The sequence below is a fragment of the Talpa occidentalis genome, unplaced genomic scaffold (assembly GCF_014898055.3).
Source record: "Talpa occidentalis isolate TD23 unplaced genomic scaffold, MPIMG_talOcc4v2.1 talOcc4.3, whole genome shotgun sequence".
Taxonomy (NCBI): Eukaryota; Metazoa; Chordata; class Mammalia; order Eulipotyphla; family Talpidae; genus Talpa; species Talpa occidentalis.
In genome coordinates this window covers 131,724,276-131,744,362 of record NW_023603184.1, presented here as the reverse complement: position 1 = coordinate 131,744,362, position 20,087 = coordinate 131,724,276, and the positions used below count along the sequence as shown (strand labels likewise).

Sequence of the window (20,087 nt, the reverse complement as noted above, 5' to 3'; positions counted from 1 at the left end):
TGTCACAGATCCTGTTCAACAAAATCCTTTAGAAATAGCTGGACTTAGAAAGAGTCAGAGTAAAATGTCGAATTCTGACAACCTTCTGCTTTATTTCCTCTTGATTTTGATGTTTTTCAGCTGCTGAAGGAATGGTATGCAACCATCTCTGTTCGAGTGATGGTTGTTGGGGACCTGGGCCAGACCAATGCTTGTCCTGCCGTCGTTTCAGCAGAGGGAGGATCTGCATTGAGTCTTGTAACCTCTATGATGGGTAAGGCATCTTACAACGCCATCTTTACCTCATGAGCTTTGAGGTACGGATTGGTTCAGATCTAAAAATTACAAGAAATTGGTACAATTTCAGAATGTGTACACTGGCCAGGCATTTAAGGAGAACTCTTATTGCATAGAGGAGATGCCTATAGAAAAATTATTTTGAAGGGGGAATAATTTTATTTATTTTTTTAATGTTTAAAAATGTGTAACCAAAACAAGCAATTCTTAATTCATTATAGGAATTATAAAATTATAGCTAATCTTCCCTCACATGTCCATAATCTTTTTTTTCTCACTTTCCCATTCATTTTTCATGTATAATTACTATACAATATAACTTTTTATTTTGGGAGAGCTGTGTATAATAGATGTGACAGAGATTTCTATGTCTCTGACAACTGCTTAGCTCTATGGAAAAACTACTTTCATAGTTGCTAGTTGAAGGTTTTTTAAAGTGTTCTGACACTGAAGACAACCTGACAATATTTTAAATCAGGTCTTTTAAATTCCTTCTGCTATTATGATAATCACATTGGCAACAATAAAATCTAGTATATACCTTGTTGCCTGACATTTCATATACTCATAAAATCACTTTATCATAACATACCATTTCATGCATCATGGTTGTCCTTCATTAGTGTGATAATACATCTTTTAGTGCTGTCCCTAAGTTAAATTTTCTTATATTACTGCTGAAAGGATTTTTAGCAGTTTTCTAATAGTATAGTTTTGAAATTATTTTATTTCTTCTCCCTCATGAATTGTATAATTTTAACCAGTGTATTCATGACTCTAGGTAACATTATATTTTTGCATTTTACTGCAGAAAAATAAAAATCTATAAATCATAATGATATTAACATGTTCCTTCTTTGAGAGATGACCAAGATGAATTCCCTCCCAGAAATTTAGGGGGGAAATAAACATACTAGTGTTTAAGTATATAAACTAAGAAAGAATTTAATAGTTTTTTTTAAAAAAATCAACTAGTAATTTTATAGGATACAGTCAGCTATAAATTTGCTAATGAATAGCAAATTATGTGCTGCTTATTGCATTGAATTGTATCTGACATCTTTACATTATTATGAAATAACATTTTCTTATGTAGAATAACTCAAATCAATATATACCTGTTGTGTGTGTAGCAAGATTTCATTAAAATGAAACTAATAGACTTTAATTCCATTAAGGGGATGCCTCGTGAAAAGTTTACTGAATATGAATTTGCAAGTTTAAATAGGGAGTGGATTCTAGAAATCATTTTACCTAACAACAGCAGCTTATAAATTCAGAAGTGTAACTAAGTTTTGGTTGAAATCATAATACTGTAGAAGGACTAAGCTAACACTAGAATACAGGGCATTTGGTTTTCCTCCTGTTTCTTCTTTAGATACCACTGTTTTTCTTCAATATCAGACTTTTTTAATTGGTTAGAAATATAAGAATGACTAAATGTTTGGATCCTTGCTCCATCCTCTCCTTCTGCAAAGTAGTAACAGCTAAGCAAAGAAAAAATATCAGTAACCTAACAATTTGTTTTTTGAAAGTTCAACATTTAAATGAAATGTAAACATTAAATCAATGTAATAAATATAAAATGTCTCATCTATTTTGCAGCATGAGTGGTACCCTAGAAAATCATATGCACAGGGTTAGTTTGAAAGAATATAAATAAAGTTATCTTATAAAACTCTGACCTAATTCCTTCCTGCCCAGTAATAGATTGCCCCACCTTCAGTCTTGTAGTATTGACTAATTTCTTCCAACATTACCTGGTGGTTAAGATGCCCTTTAAGGAGGATTGGACTCAAGTCTGAACTCCAGCACTTTCTAGTTGAAATGTCCCACTTTTGAACAAATAGCCATTCTGGCCAGCTTTCTTATGTGGAAAATGAGAATAATAATGGTTTCAGCTTTGTGATTGTGATCATCATAGGAAAAAATGCATGATAAGGTTTTTCTAGAGTTTCTACTATTAAAATTACCATAATTTCCTTTTGTGTCTATTAATCTGAGCTGATTAAATGGTTAAGTAGAATAATTACTTTTACTGCAGCAAAGAAATAGAAACATAGTATTTACCAAAATCAAAAGCTAACATATGAAATCTATATTATATATATACATATGATATATATACACATACATGAAATATATATATGAAATGTATGTAATTAAGTATGACTTTTATAAGAGAAGAAATCCTAAAAAGAGAACTACTTGAGGAGGATAAAGAAAATAGTTAATTCCTGACTGTGAGCACTCAAATCTAGATCATAGAAATCACCATATTTTGGCAACTTGTAACTACAATGTACATGCAATCAAAGTGAAACAGAAAGCTCATTGCGGTGGAATCCTAAACTTTTTCTTATCTGACAACACATTAAACTCTTGAAACTTTAAAAACAATAAAGAAATATGAATGAGTACCTGTCTGAGCTCTTGATTGGCATTTTTACATTTAAAAATCACAATCTCATTGAAACAAGAGTTTACATTTTTTAAAGATGTTTAGGAAAATGACCTAGGGAAGTTAAGGGACCTAATGGCTAGTGTTGGTTCTGGTATTTAAATTTGTTAAGGACTTGATTGCAAAGCATTTACTCTTTTTTTTTTTTATAGAGGCATGTTTTTATTTATTTATTTATTATATTTGTTTGTTTGTTTTGTTTATACATGCACTGGGTACAGTCAGAAGCGCAAGAGGGTGAGAGAATTCACCAGAGCCAGAGTGGGGAGCAGAGCAGGCAGAAGGACTGAAGTACACTGCTGAGGGGAGCAGCGGGTGGCAGGAGAGGTCTGCGCACCATGTGGGACCCTCCTCTGGTGGCCGGGGGCAGCCGGGGATTGAACCGGCGCTGCAGAGGCTGCAGGCAGCTTCGCAACCGAGCGCTCAACCGCTGCGCCACCGGGGAGGCCCACAAAGCATTTACTCTTGATCAGGTAGTACACACACATCATAAGTATGAGAAATATACAGCAGCAAAATCAAATGACAAAAAGCCCAGTATGCAAAGCTTAGGCTCAACAGACTGATTTGTTAGGTCGGATTCACATAGAAGGGAATTTCTGGTAATGTCAATAGGGACCAGGGGAAGAATAATAATGGAGACAGTAGCAGTAAGGAGAAGTGACAGAAACTGCTGAGAACTGTCCTGATACAGCAAGGAAGAAATTCAGAAGCTATACAAATGGAAATTTAAGGAATAAATGTATAAAAGGTGACTAGCTGGTCTACATGATTTATTATCACATACTCATTATACTCCCCAACTCTGGGGGGATTAGAGGTTTTAGAAAAGAAAGTTAGAAGCATGACCTATGTTTTAGTACCATAGAATATAAAACCTTCACTTAGTGCCAGACCCTTTAGTCACCCAAGAAACTGTTTTCTGAACCAGTGGTTTGCTAACATTCATAGGTTTGTTCTTATTATCATATAATTTCTTATACTGATAATGCTTTTGTTTCTCTTTATAATTTCTCTTTTGCCCTTCTCCCCCATCCCAAATACCAGGTCATTTTGATCTTGATATCCTGAAGCTCTCCTCCTATGTTGATGAAACATGCAAAAAAAAAAAAATCTGATTTTATGTACTTGAGATTTTAAACCCAGAAATTTCACAAAAAGTTTAATTCATAGCTAATCAGCACCTCTTTTTAAAAATGCAAAATTGTGTAACTAGATATTACATCCAAACATAACTAACATGTCAATTTATGCTATTCATTAGAAAAACCATATGCAATTATTTTACCTTGGAATAGATATAGTTTAGTCTAACTAAGAGAACAGAATAACCATTTTTTGACTTCTGGCATTTATATAGGGTGTACAGTAACCAAATGAGCTTGTCCACTCTGAAAACATAACTGAATATTTCACTCCAGGGAAAAATAACTTTGAATTTATCACCCAATTAGTCCATAATTGCCATGTTTCCTATGTTATTAGTTTGGAATGGTAGATTATAATACAAAGGCACAACATAATAAAGCAGCTATAAATATTTAGTCAAATTTTGTTAGCAATTCACAACTGATGCTCTAAATTGTCTTTACCCAGTACCTCAACTTCTTGTAGCTTAGTGGCAGTGGCTGATTTAAACATAGATTGTTGATATGCAATTATTTAAATGTAAATTTTACAGTAGATTTTGATTGGAGAACTTATGTACAGATAGCATTTAATACTCATATAGCTAAAAATTAAAGGTTGTTTGAAGGGATTATAATCATCCCAGATTTAATTAGAAAGCTATAGAATGTTAACACTAACTGGTTTCAAGTTTATACCACATAAAGTTCTTCAAATAAAATTTAAACTAAAAAAGATGTGACATTAAATCAATAAATCAAGAAAATAAAATCTGCCAAAAAAAGATATTTTCTCTAATTCTCCAAGGCAGATATTTCAAAAGAAGAAAAAAATCAAAGCATTTTTTGAAGTTTCACCAAAAATAAATTGAAGAGTTTTGGGATTTGAAGGACAAGGATGGGGAACATTCATGTAACTTAGCAACAAGAAAAATACAATAGTTCTTTCAGAGTTTAAAAAATAAAGCTTCAACAAAGAGTAAAATTTTATAGAGAGACAAACAGGCATAGCCTTACTCAAAAAGATAAAAATACTTCTGCTGTGTCATCAGAAGAGTCATACTTTTTTTTTTTCAATTGCTAGAATATCTCACAAGAGAGAGGTTTCCTGAATGAGTCTATCGTTGAACCCAGTGGAGGGCAAGCTGAGCCATCTGGCTGCAGTTTATCTTCTCCCCTAATGGAGAACTTATTCCTTAATGTACAGGGAATGATTCTGATGCTTCTGGCATATAGAGAAACAAACTCTAGAAAATACTCTGCCAATAGGACTTTTAGCAGATGTTGCTTCATTTGTTAAGTTGACAGCTTGTTTGCTTACACCGCCTCATGTAGCTGATGTTTTCACAGTGAATTTCGGGAGTTTGAGAATGGCTCCATCTGTGTAGAGTGTGACCCCCAGTGTGAGAAGATGGAGGATGGTCTCCTCACATGCCATGGACCGGTAAGCCCATAGACATCTGTCACCTTACTGACTTATTTCCATGTATGAATGTTTGTTGTCATTGTTCTATTATTTATCCATCCATTCACTAGGTATTTATAGCATACCATGAGGGGGTTGTGTTTGATATTCGGACTTCAAGAGGCTACAGCTTAGTAGTAGAGATAAAATATGTTAAAATTTGATTACTTACTTTTATATTTAAGAAATACATATTTAAGAAATATATATTTTTAAATGACATATTTTAAAAAGGAGTTAAGAAGTTTACTTTGAAGTTTGAACAGTGTTGAGAAAAGAATTACACAAGTAATTCAATTGAAGAAAATTCTTGATAAAATATAAATATGTATAAATGTTTACAGGAACACAAGTGAGGGAGAAACTAAATATGTCTTTGGGATGGATGTTGGGTCACCCCAGGAAGGCCATAGAGAAGTGATGTTTGAGCTATGCTTTGAAGAAGAATCTTGAATGAGGAAACATGTAAAGATATTCAAATGTGAAAGTTCATATTGTGTTTGAGGTAAACTGTAACGTGTTCATATCTGTGTTTAGTCATTTAACTATTATGGAAATTTGAAGGGAAGTTGAAAGACAGAGGAAGGCAAGTACTCTCAGGCTAAAAACTAAAGCATTGTGATAAATACTGCAACAAAGAGAAAAACTGAGCTAGGAGAACTGAAGATAGGAGTATAGGATCAGGAAAGTTCTTATGAACAAATTGACAAGCATATAGTTCTGAGTTAGCCTTTCAAAGAAAATGATAATTATTTTTTAGACCTCCCTTTCGCTTCCATCATTCAGGCTTTCTCCTGACAATAGGTCAGTATGAGTTTATCATTCCAAATTGTCATATTCATCCTTCTTTAGACAAATTTCCAGCCTATTTGTGTATTGAGTCATCTCTTGGTAGATAACTTGGGGACCGACATTTGGGTTTAACAAGAGCTCAACAATGCTACATAAGAATTAATTTGAAATTTAAAAACTATTAATTTTTTTTACCATAGTGCATATTCAGCACTTAATTAGCTTAGAAAAAAATATCATTGAGCCCTCCAAACTTCTATTAGGCCCCAATGAGCCGTTCTGGAACTTCGTCTAAAGAAGGATATGGAAACGTGGACAGTTCAGAGGACTACCACAAGGATGATTAAGCTTGGAAAATCAGACCTGAGAGAAAAAGAAGTATCATTTGGCTTGAAGACTCAAAGTCTAAAAGACAATTTAATATGTAATGATCTCCAAGTAAGTATGTAAAGGGCATATGCAGCTATTTCCTTTCTCCACTAAGGACAGAAATGGAAAATGCATTTAATCTACAGCGTGAGTAATGTGGAGTCTATAGAGGATGTCAAGAATGCAGGGAAGTTAAATTCTGTAGCAGGTTGCTGAAGCAAGTTAAGCTAAGAAAGACATTTTTTAAAATCAAATGCTTAGGTATATTCCTAACCATCAGTCAAAATCTCTTTCAGAGTAATGGAGACTCTGAAATGTCTAATTAGAAGAATAAAATAGTTGACCACCCCTCTGAACAAGGCTGACTGAAAAACAATCCCATCTTCTTTCCATTCCTCATGTGTCTCCTGTGGTACAGAATTATGCTCGTGAATAACCAGTTTATTAAATGTTTAGTTTATAGGTTTGTCAGGTTTATTTTTTCATCCCTCTGTCCCTAGAAAGTTTATAAAAATACACATTAAACTTAGTTCTCAAAATTATTTGATAACTGAAAAAGAATAAAAACAGGTTTCCAATAAACACATTTTAATTCTGTAATGACAGCACTGTCCAGTTATATATGTAAAATAACTACAGAGAACTAAATTGTGAATTAGTATGTCTAGAGATTAGAGAGGGCGGCAAGTCAAAATAAGAGAATTCTTAGTTAAGCTGAATCAGGTGTGTGTGGAAGGTCAGTGCATGAGATCAAGAAGACTGAACTAGATTCTTTGATTAGTAAGACTTGAAATTTAAAAAGATAGAAATATGATGTATTTTAGATTATGGTATCTCAAAAACTGGTAAGACTGAGCTCAAACTATAACCCAAACTTTGTTCCCATTAAGTGACTGCTTGCTTTCATTTCCTTCCCTCTTTTCTCTCCTTCCCTTCCTCCCTCTTTCTCTCTTTTTTACCCTGTTTATGGACCACATATTGATTATCTCAGGTAGAGAAAGAGGTGGTTTTCAGTGCCACGTGGCAGGGAAATAGCACTAAAGTGTCACGTTCTGCTGCTCTGAGACACTGGCAAAGGAGACAGTCATAAAGCCAGTTGGAATTCCCATATCTCATCTTATGATTTATTCTATTGGTCACATTTTCCATACTGTTCATGTTTCCCTATTAATAGACACTGTTACATTTAAAGACTGATATCACATTTTCTTTTAAAATATAAAGAAATAAACCTATATGATTTGAAAGTTACTCTAGAAGTCCTCAGGACTGTGAGGTATGGAGCTGGAACTCAGCCACAGAAATTCTGACTCCAAATTTCACACTCTTTTCATTTCATCCCCCCCTCCCCTGCCCTGGCAACAATATCTGTAATGTAATAAGCATGAGATGCTTTCTGGGAATATGTCAGCTGTATGTAAAACAGGATGGTATTATCCTATTTAAATGTGACAGAAATCCAGAATAATCTTGAGAGGGATATATTTGAAATGAAGCAATTCTCCACTTTCTATATTCTTGTCTGTTGGCACTTGGTCTTCTTGATTACATTCTTGTTTTGTTTTTTGTTTTTATTTTCAAATAATTTTATCTATTATGCCTCACTTTTACTACTCCTGATAAGAGAATAAAAGTAAGGGGAATCATAGACTGTTGGAGGAAACCAAAATACAAGCAGAAGAGAAGAAACAGGGGAAGGGAAATGATTTCAAAACTTTTAAAAATACATTTTTGTAAAAGCTAAAGCAGCTGTTAATGTCAGATTAATAGAGGTTGTGTTGCCATAAAAGCCTCCATATTGCAGCAGCTTACAGAAAAAGGTTTGAATTCTTTTTACATAAAGAGCACTGCAAGTTCTAACGCAGATTTGTCCTTCTGCTGATCCAGGATTCCAGGATGGTTTGAATTTATGGCACCTCCACTTCTGTGGGGGATCCCCACATCATGGCAGCAGGGAGCGAGAAGGCTGGAGAGGTTAGCCCTGGCAGTCTCATACATTTCTTCTTTCTAATTTCATTGTTCAAAGACAGACCTCACCTCTAGGGGAAAGGGAATTACAGATTTCTATGCAGCTAGAAATAGAAGAGAGTTGGATACTGGTGAATAGCTGTCTGTCTCTTGGAGTAACTACCATATAAAAACACCAATTGTCACTGTGAAAAAATATGCAGTGTTTCTGTCAGGATTTAGTCTTTTAGTAATCTGTCTAAGTTATTGAGTTCTAAGGTAGCTTACAATCAGAGATAAAGAATATTGCCTTTACCTGTGCTTTCTATTATTGCACTTATTAGTTCACTCACTTGACCAAGTTCTTAAAAGCTTCAGGAATGTAATTATAGAGGAGTGAGCATTAGACACACAATTATTTCTTTAAATCTCTTTATTATGGAAATGAAATCGAGAATCAGTACATTGCATTGCTTTTGGGATTTGTCAAGGAATTCTTTTATCATGTCAGCTTAGGACATTAGGTCCCTATCAAGATAATGCAGTCAGACAGAGATGCTTTAAACCCGCTCCGTGAGTTGATCGCAGCACTGTGAAGCTGTCCACAGCCTCTGCAGCACCGGTTCGATGTTTCGATTCCGGGCTGGCCAGGGAGAGTCCCACATGGCGCGGCAGACCTCTTCTGTCTTGCATGCTGCTCCCCTCAGCAGTGTATTTCAGTCCTTCTGCTTGTTCTGCTCCCTTCTCTGTCTCTGGTGAATTCTCTCACCCTCCCACGCCTCTGGCCTATACCCCAGTGCTTGCAAAGATAAATAAATCTTAAAAATAAAAGGAAGCACAAAAATAATTTGGCTTATTAAAGTACACTTACAGAGGAAATATTAATTTTAGTTTCATGATTTTTATATCTTCTGATTTTATTTGGACATTATTTTATATTTCAAGAGTTTTATAGAAAAATGACTGCTAATTCCTAATTCTGACTCTAACTGCCTAATTTACTCATAGTAAATTTTATTCTTGTTCTGCAAGAAGCCATCAGCATGTCTCTTGTCTTGTACAATAAGTCATGCCACTGAGCATACTTTCACAGCAAATGATTTTGTATAATAGACAGCATTACGTGCCTAAGTACCCATGAGCAGGTGTTAAAATTGGAAGCATGTAAAGTATTCTTTTTTGGTAGAAAATGAGAAGTTGCCAATAGCAAACTCTTCAGACTGAATAGGGATGAGGTTTCATAGGATAATTTTTTTAGGCTCTAAGTTTCATATCAAAATAGTGAAAGACAGGTGCTTGATTGAATCTCACCAGTCTCAGGATTTCTAGAAACCTCTTCCTGATTACTTTTTCTACTTTACATTGCAATTCTTCATTACCAGACTCTATCTTTACATTTTAAAACATTATTTATTTCTTCATTTTTTTGATGTCATGTATCACCAACTTGCAATGTCTATCTGCTTTTGGTTTATCACTGTAGAGTGATGTAATACATCTCCATGAATGGACTAATCCTTACAGACATAGACAGATTTGGGAGAGAAATTGGTCAGGGAAAGAAATTCTGGGGAAGAGTGACCAAAGAGAAGGGTCACTATGACAATATGATGTTCAGAAAAGGAAAAGTAAATTTCAAGCATGCAATGCCTTTGTTCAAAACAGATGTTGTCTGAAAATTAGGGCATCATTTATCAAGATAGCATTCTTTATAAAATGTTCTCAATTTTTTTAATGTGAGGATATATTTTTTATCATTTCTTACAAGCTTATTTCCACCAACAAATAAAAATGTTAGAACTATAAGTTTTAAATTTTTACTGTTGACATTTAACTATATTTGCATATTATTATTGCTTATTAACATTCTGCGTATTAGAAAATGATTATATATTATAAATAATTATATGGATTAAGTTTTATTAATTTTTTCATGTTCATATTTATATCACCTTCATTCCTGGATAATTTTCTACATTTTTTTATAAGTACCTACTCTATTATTATGAAATTTTTTATATTTTCTTATCAGAATGTGCCTTATGTGACTTTCAGTATTGTTCTGTGATTTACTAAAATCCTTGTAAATTGAGCTGATACAATCTTTAGCAGTATCAGAAGCTGATTTGAAATGGGTAATAAAGCCAGAAGTTAACCTTTATTTGCCTCAGCTGCCTATTTCCTGATGATTTAACTATAATAAATTTTAAAATTTATTGTTTAGACATTTACAACCAAAGGAAAGTTTACATCTCACTTTTATATGAAATCCAAGATGACCTAATTTCTATCATATCCTTCTCCTTTTTTAGTAAGAATAGTCACATATTCTTATTGTGATGAAATACCCCTCAGGAAAATGTATTGTTACCAAATATTGCTGCTCTCTAATATCAGCAGGAATAAATGGAAAAAATAATATATTGATGTCCTTCTGGAAAAGCCATTGGATCAGTTTTGCAGAATGCATAGCTACATCCCATTTGAGCTACATAAAATCCAGCTAAATCACATGACTACATTATAGAATAAATGGCACCCACTTTTCTCTATTTTGTTTTACTTTGTTTTCCCACATCAGGGCCCTGACAACTGTACAAAGTGCTCCCATTTTAAGGATGGCCCGAACTGTGTGGAAAAATGTCCAGACGGCCTACAGGGAGCTAACAGTTTCATTTTCAAGTATGCTGATCAGGATCGGGAGTGCCACCCATGCCATCCAAACTGCACCCAAGGGTAAGCATCCTAGCTGGCTACAGACTCAGGTCTACACTGCCAGTCAAAGGGGAACCATGTATCTTTATCCTTTCCCTGATGCTGTCTACTGGATGTATAATATAATGTATAATACAAAAGTTTTTTTGTCTTTACCTTTAGCAGGTTGATATTAAAGTAAATCCTTTCTGGGACAATGGTTTAAGAAATCAAATTTATAGCTTTTAAAATATTTGTTTAACATTTCCCTGTAACTATTTTATTGACACCTGTATGAAGCTAAAGTCAAGTATACTTTTTATAGAGTGTAGAAAGTCTTCCAGCTTTTACTGGAGATTGAAGATAGCAGATAGACAAAAAGGTAGTCATATATCTGAGATTTGTGCTTAAAAGTCTAAGATTTTCTGTTTCTGTTTCTTTGTTACAGCAGCTTACAGTTAGGATATTTCTGTTTGATAAATTGTGCCTTGGATCACTTTTCCAGCAAACCATAAGCAAAAATAGTGATGGTAGAAAAACATAAAAGTAGTAACATGTATATTAATACAATTTCAAGCACATTTTATGAAAGTAATTTTATTCCTCGTTAACTATAACTTGGATTTCTTTCTTTATTATAGGGCAATTCAAAGATGGGTATGCATTTTCCTGTTTTTCAAATGGATGCATTGTAAAATGAATGTCAATTAGATTGCCTTTGATATTGATAAAAGTTGAATTACAAAAACATATTGCAGAAAGAAAAGCACTGAACTATACAACAACTCATGTCACTCATCTAGCAATTTCCGACAACTATTTCTTAAAATGACAATAAAGCTATTTTAGTCAGGACTTTCCTTTTTCTTTCCTCCAGAAGGTAAATGATTTTAGAATCTAGAGCAGTTTCATGCGCTCTATCTCCTGCCCATAGTGCCCACATGTATGTGCACACTGTGTACAACACACACACTTGTACAGAATCATCCTGGGTACTTTAGACAGGCAGGAAAGTGTGAGATTGCATTAAAGATTTTCTGCCAGGGAAGGGGTAGCTGTTAGGGAATATTGAAGTTAAGCAAGCAACATCATTTCCTGCCAAGAGGACATCAATTTTTAGAGGCTGCTACAATTTTCTGCAGATCAAGAAATCACCTTATGTCACTTTGGCAAGTAGCAGATCCTCAGAAGGTAAAGTAATATATTGCCATTCAAATTCAAAATCAGCTTGGAAGAGCTAATGCTAACTCATCCGGTGTATACAAAAACACATGGTTTGAGGATACTGAAATAGTCCCACAAACACTCTGCTTCAAGGAATCTAGAAGGGAAAAACTGCTCCCTTGCAAGCTTTTGACACACTTGGGTTAAGAGTATTTCAGGAAGATACATAGTGGTACTCCTGAAACAGGAGGCAGAGTCAGCAACGGAAAGAGAAAACTTTGCCTGCTAAAATAATCATCCATAAGAGGGTTTTATTGTTTTGCAGCTAAAATTAAACCAGTAAATTATTCAATATAATGTTGATGTCAACAGCTGTTGCCATTCAAAATGAGACCTTTTGCTGTTTTTGCAAATCTAATTACAATGAAGCCATTAGGGAAATAAAAGTGAGATCACAGATCCTCAGTGTTGATGTGTGACTGGTATGTCTTCCTCTTAGCCCTTTTAACTCATGATTATATGATATCACATATGATTATATGATAAAAGAAAACATATATACTGGAAAGAAGAAGTAGGGACAATAAAGAGATAAGTTTACTGCAGTAACTAAATTTGGATGTCAGCTAAGTAGGAGGATGAAGGTATAACAGGGAAGGCATCTCATCAGAACATTTAGCTTTTGGGAACTCTAAGCAAATAGATGTTTTAAAAATCAATGTTGCAGAAGTGTGGTGAAACAAAATTTGAATATTGTACTCCTGGAGATCTTCCTAGGTAAATGCTTGACTTCATCCTGAAGGATGTTTGCTTTTGATTTCATTTAGCTTCTTGCCATCCTTTTTCTAATCACCTCTGTGGCATTCAGGTTCACTCACTTCATGAAAGTCCTGTGGCGCCAAATCCGGGAGAGAATTTAGGAATTCTTCAATAGTGGAATTCTTAACTTCCAAAATGTCCCTCTGTGTCTTTCTGCTGAGCAGCGCTGTGCTTTGAGATTCTTTACCAAAGAGATTAGGTTTGCTCTATACTCAGTCCCTTCTTTTCAAGTTGAACATGTAGAGGGAGGGCCTTTGCCTTATAAGGCCACAGGAGTAGTGGGGATAATGGAACAGGTGACTCCTTTAATTCCTAATATATGTAATAACTCATCGATCTCTAAGTGTGAACTCACCAGGTCAGCTCCACTTTGGAAAACAGTTTTTCTTTTACATGCCAATATGATGTGAGCTATATAATTCAAGAACCAAGTTAATGGAAATAGTCTTTCAAATCACATTTTTTAGAAGGAACGTTCTTACTTTGAATACCATTTAATGATTTTCTGAAAATAAAATTATCTATGTAATACCTTAAAAGCACTTTTACTACTCTGAAAGTACATTAAATATATTGGCTCTAATAAGTTCTTTAGAGACTTTCAAAATAGGTTGTCCTTTTAGCACCTATCAGTAGATTCTCAGTAAAATTCCTAGAGGGGAAAAAATAGCATTGTTTCTTCTTGCCTGAACTAGGACTTTCATTTTATCAACTTTTTCTCATTTCATTTATTCTTCAAGTTTGATCTGTTGTCCTCTATTGTGCATCAGATAGCGTGGAAGGTAAATTGAGAAATGAACAAGGATCAGCATTTGACCATTAGGAACTCACAAATACAGTGAGTTTTTATTGTTACAATTTATATGCTTCCATTAGAGAACTTCCTTACAGAATTTTTTAATGAATAGCAAGCTTGTAAAACTTAGGAATGATTTTCATGCTTGAAACTAGCAAGAGAGAAGTTCTAAAGAGGATTTGTATACTAAATTTAGTATGCAATTAAATAGCGGTAAGGTCAAGAATTATAGTTTCCTCACTAACATCACTTGAGTCCATGATAAATGTCAATTTAATTTTGGTTTTTAGACATGGACTGGGATATTCATTTTATACAGAATCTTTAAAAAATCTCATTAAGTGTTTTAATATCTGATTTTGATTTATTGTTTTATGTATGCTTTCTCTTTCCTATCAATCTTTTTCAGATTTTAAACTTTATGTAGTGAAAGAAGTTCAGTTGGTTAAAAAATGGGATGATTGTGAAAATTTGAGTTTAAATTTTCAGCTCCCTCTCCCCTCAAAACACACATGTAGAAATGTGTTCCTCTCTTGGATTCTGTCACTGAAGGTAACCATTAATCCCAAAATTAGAAATATGTCATTTTAAACTCATGTGATCCTTCTGCTTCTGTCACCAAATCAACCATAAATGTCTTTCTTTCTCATAGATCTTTCAAAGTATTTCTGGATCTGCCCTTTGTCTTTACCTTAGTTGCCTAGTTTAGTCTTAGTTTAGTCCATTTCACTAGTTTAGCCCTTATCATTTCTTTCATTGACTAAAACATCTAGTGTGAAAGGGGTCTACATGTCTCCCTACTAACTACCCTTCATAAGTCAACAAGATGGATGCAAAACACCAATCTATAATTTCACCACTTCTTTAAAACCCCACAGTGGTTTTCCATCAAGTTTGTTCCTAAGCGAATTGTTTTCAAATCTTAGTTTCTTGCTAATGCTCTAGCTTCTTCTTTTCCCTCTCCCTGTTGCCTCATAAGTTGCTCTCAAAATATTCAGAATTACTTGCAATTCTTCATATACATTCTACATTTCTGGAAACTGGTGTTTTTGTTCCTGTCGCTTTTTACACCTATAGAAATCACTGCCCTCCAATCCCAATCTCTGAACTTCATTTAGCTTCCTAACTTCTCCATGAGGGTCACCATGACTTTCAGAAGCTGGGCTCTCCCTCTTAGGCTCCTGTAAGCCATTTCTTCTGGTCACGTAGTATATTTATCACATTATACGTATACTTTAATTCTTGCATTAATCGCTATTAAATTGTGAATTCATTGAGAATAGGAAAAATGTCTAATTCATCTCTTCTCTCCTTCTAGTTCCTTGAATGGTAGGAACACTTAGAAAGCATGCAGTGCATTTTTTTCTGTAATTGGGTAAATTCTTTTTTCTCCCAACTTTTTAAATTAAAAAAAAAATTGATGTTTAATTGAGGTAATATTCGTATACCTCCTCTGGTTAATTTGGTAAATTCATACAACCCCCTTAAGCTGAAATTCACTTTCAAGTATTTATATCTTTGAAAGATTATTATAAAAACACAGATTACAAACTAATCATAACTTTCTGATTCTTACTCACAATTAATTTTATAGAAGATATACAAGTTATAGATAAAAGGAACCTAGATAAAATAAGCTATTCATAATAGAATAAAAATTTTAAAAAATAAGATAATTTGGAAATTTTGTTAGTAGTAGTATTATTTTATAAATGGTTTGGAATATACATCATGGTACCAGTACAATGCTATGTTCTCTAGCTATTTCTTACTTGTGTGTGTGTGTGTGTGTGTGTGTTTTTTTTTTTTTTTCAGATTTTTCTCTGTGTAATTCCCACATTTCTGCATGTTAAAAATTTCCCCATGTACTATTTTCAAAACATAAAAGAATTTTCTGTCTATTAAGACTGTTATAACAGATATTGATGAACAAGGAAATAAGATAGGAACAAGGAAATAAATAGGCATATGTATTATTTTACATAGTTATCTTCACCAATATTTAGACCAATAAACAAATGTAATGGACAGACTGACCTTACACATGAGCATATTTTTTTACTTCATTACTTAGTGATTTTCACTTTAACCTTTTTTTTCAGGTTTTGAAATTAGAGTTTGGGAAAAAAATTTATTCCCAGTAGAATCGGACAGTTGTATAAATTGTAGCTATGGGAGGAAAGTTGATAATGCACTGTAACTGCATGTCTTTGATGGGAGAAAAGGCAAAGAAAACCACTCAAGTACATTGGAAGATGGCAAAAATAGTATTTTTATATTTCACAATAAAATTCTAGGAGTTAAACATTAGAATTCTGTGTACTTACATGATCCACTTACATGTTTATTTCAGTGGATTCTTTAATTACCTGGGACTCAATTTATTCACTTCCTTAGAGAGTATTTATTTATTCATTTGTTTTTGTTTGGGTTAAATATTATGGCAGTTTAAAACGTGTTTTTGTTTGCCTGTTACAGCAATGCTATTTTAGAACAGTGTCAAGATAAACTGCAGTGTGGTGAAACTAGTTAATTTGCTTTTTAAATGAATTCATGTTTAAATATAAGTATGTTTTAAAGAGAGTCACAAGCAAGGAATGGAATAAAGTGATTATGTAAAGTATCCATGAGAATCGTGCTAAAGCATGTTAACTCATTTTTTGCCAAAATCAATCTTTAATGAATATTAAGCACCAAGTTATTGTATTATATTGAAAAGCTCATGTTTATTTTTTATTGATTCTGTTCTTCACTTAAACTTAGGCCTTAGAGAAGAAACTATACATGAAACAAGTTATAGTGATTGAAATACCAAATTATTTACCAAGACATACCATGAATGATCCAAATGTGTTTAAATTGTTAGAAATGAGCTACATGTGTTTGGAAGTTATCCATAAGAAACAGTAAAATTTCCTTCACTGTGGACATATTTCTTTGCATTCCACCTGGGTGGTAATTGCAGTTCATTTCTGTGTCTCTATCAAGCAATCATCTTCTCACTGGCTTTAAATTCAAGGTATTCCAAAAGTTGATTGATAATTATAATAAAGATTTTGACACCATGGGTATTGATCTTCTTGGTTCTTTTGAAAAATGACTAATTTTTCTTTTTTCTTGTATTTTTAAAATTTGAATCTCCTGCAGGTGCATAGGCTCAAGTATTGAAGACTGCATTGGCCTGATGGATAGGTACTTGGTGTGCTTGCTTCCCATGTTCTTCCTTCGAGGCTCCATGTGTGAGCACTGGTGCATGTGTGTGCATGTCACTGTGAATGGAGAATGATGTCTTCTGTTCTGTAATTGCCTGCAGGTGTAGCGGTCCCACTAGTCATGACTGCATTTACTACCCCTGGACGGGCCATTCCACTTTACCACAACATGCTAGGTAACATCTACCATGATTCCATTTTGTCACTCAAATCCTTTCCCAGTGATCATGGATGCAATGTACTAACCAGCTGTGTCAAATTGATAATATGTTGAATTAAGGAATTTTGAAGGAGGTGTGTAACACTTTACTTTTCAAGCCTCCTTTCCTACCTATTCTTCCTTAATTTCTTATGATTTAAAAATCATATCATGTTCATAATTCAGTTGATGACAAATATTTTTAAGAGTAAAATGATTAAAAGTTCTGTTTTCTAAGATGTTTGTTATTTAAGTTAAGCATTTTGATTTTATTTATTTTGAACTGGTTGGTAGATTCTCTAAATATCAAAATTATCATAAACTAAGGACAATATAGAAAATATTTTGTGAATTAAATATATATATATATCACCCATGTTTTTATAAAATCCTATACATGAGTGTTTATAGTGACTTTTTCATAATTACCCTAAACTGGAAACTGTTCAAATGTGGTATAGCCATATATTATAACGCTACTCAGCAATAGAAAGGAGCAAACTACGAAGGTGTACTCACAACATGGATGAATCTCAAGAGCATTATGCTAAATGAAAGAAGCTAGACTTAAATTAATACTTGCTGTATGATCCCTTTGATATGGCATTCTTAAAAAAGCAAAGATATAAGGACAGAAGATCACTTAGTGTTGCCAGTAGGGGAATGAGGTTGAATATAAAAGAGCATGAGGAGATTTGGGGGGGGGTGGATAATGGATCTCTGCTCAATGTCTTGATATTGGTGATAGTTACATAAATATATGTGCTTGTCAAAAATCATAGATCAGTACATTAAAAAGGATGGCTTCTTCTGCACATAAACTACACCTTGAAACCTGACTTTTAGTTTTAAAAAAAGGAACTTTACCATGTTAAGTAGGAGTGTTAACTTATTTTGTAAAGCAAATGTAATTTATCTCTCTGGAAGAGAGAAAGTAGTGCTAAAAAATTAGCAAAACGAGAGTTTGGGAATGAAGTTTCGCCATTTTATGATGACAGAGAACACTGTCCATTAGATCAAGAAGTAGAATAGTACAAGAATCTCAGAAGCTCCCTGTGCCCCATTTCATGGGTAACCACTGTCCTGAATGCTAACAACTTAAGTCACTTCACCTGTCTTTGCACTCAACATAAATTTAAACATACAGTATGTATTTTTTTGCATCTGGCTTCTTTTGCTGAATATTGTATATATGAGGTCCATCTATGTCATTAATATTTTATGGCATTTTCTTTTTAAATATTACAAAATAATATTTTTAGATATTACAAAATATTTTAAATATTACAAAATGATATTCTTAGAAATATTATAAAAACAAAAAATGATATACCTTATTAACAAGTTATTTTCAAATGAAGTAAATAGAGAAATTAAATCTTAAGGCAGAAAGGATGAATGATGCTGTGGAGTTAAATGATTTATATACAACAGTGGCACTTTGGCACTTGGGTACAATCAAAACTAGTTAGCATCATTGTTTATAGCAAGATGAGAATTATGAAAAAATGAGAGTGAAAGAGAGAGAAAGAGGAAGAGAGAGAATAAGAAAGTTTAAGCCCAAAATGCAGTTTTATAAACCAAGGTCCATTTTAGATTGTTTTTATGGTCATAAAACAAGAATTTGGTTGAGCAGCAACTCTCCTGCACACCTGTGCCTATGGAGGTGTTTCTCTTCCCCAACCTTCTCCCTTTGCAAAGCAGCAGGGGTATCTCTCCCCCCAAGACTGCCCACTGAGACGATGCAGGCCTCTCATAACAAAACTGTCACTTTCAGGTACAGCTCTTTCTGCCCACTTTTGTCTGTGCAAGAGTCCGTAACTTCTCCCCCCTTTTTAAAAAAAGATTTATTTATTTATGCATATAAGAACTGGGGTACAGACCAGAGGTACAGGAAGATGAGAGGATTCACCAGAGACAGAGTAGGGAGCAGAACAGGCAGATTGAGTGAAAATCTCTTCTGAGGGGAGCAGCAGGTGAGTCAAAAGAGTTTGCTGTGCCATGTGGGTTTTGCTCCTTGGCCAGCCAGGGATTGAACTTGTGCTGCAGAGTCTTTTGGATAACTTCATAGTGCTGTGCTGAACCCCTTGCGCCACCAGAGAGGACCATCCCCCTTTTTTTAAAATAATAAACCTGCCCTTTTGGATATAAAAAAAGATGAAGAATTTGGTTGAGTACTTGTATATTCATATTTCTTTTAATAATTTTTTTTAAACTTATTTCAACCAATGAGTGAGAGGTAATCTAGCCTGAGGGTCTAGTGTCCTACCTTTGGAATCAAATTTTCTGAGTTCAAAGTCAGGCGCTACCATTTTTCAAATCTGCGACTTTGGGTAAATTCCTTAAATTCCTCTCTTTCTTTCTGTATAATATGGGGGTGTGAATGTAACTCATAAATTGATTGTGAAGACTGAGTGAATCAAGAAAAGAGTGACTGACTCAGAGAAATCATTCAATAATTGTTTTATATTTTTCTATAAATCAAGGATTTTTGTCTTTGGGAATAGGAAAACATGCCTCCAGGGAGGGAAGGGAAATCTCTCAAATTTGCAAAGGGAGCTGTGATGTGTCCATCTACCCCTTGTGATTGAAGGGCAGGCATTTCTCTTTTACTTTGAGAATCATAGTCATAAAGAGGGCCACTGGTGCTAATGGCTATAGGACACAGGCAGAGGCATGTGCAGAGACAAAACCATAACATAACTTATCTATAGTTTTGATATTCCCAATGTTTAAGCTAAAGCCCTTTGAGAATTTCACTCCAAT

At 34.0% G+C, this 20,087-nt stretch overlaps 1 protein-coding gene across 3 annotated transcripts in view; it reads left to right on the top strand.

Moving 5' to 3' along the window:
- LOC119255187 (receptor tyrosine-protein kinase erbB-4) overlaps positions 1-20,087 on the top strand; it is a 964,561-nt gene that overhangs the window by 705,727 nt on the left and 238,747 nt on the right. For 2 of the 3 annotated variants that reach the window (XM_054700042.1, XM_054700041.1), the window contains exons 13-16: positions 121-253; positions 5,215-5,308; positions 11,019-11,173; positions 17,224-17,298. In XM_054700042.1, the coding sequence (XP_054556017.1) occupies positions 121-253; positions 5,215-5,308; positions 11,019-11,173; positions 17,224-17,298 (457 nt within the window). The remainder of the gene's footprint in view (positions 1-120; positions 254-5,214; positions 5,309-11,018; positions 11,174-17,223; positions 17,299-20,087) is intronic. The other variant, XM_054700043.1, reaches the window with a different exon arrangement.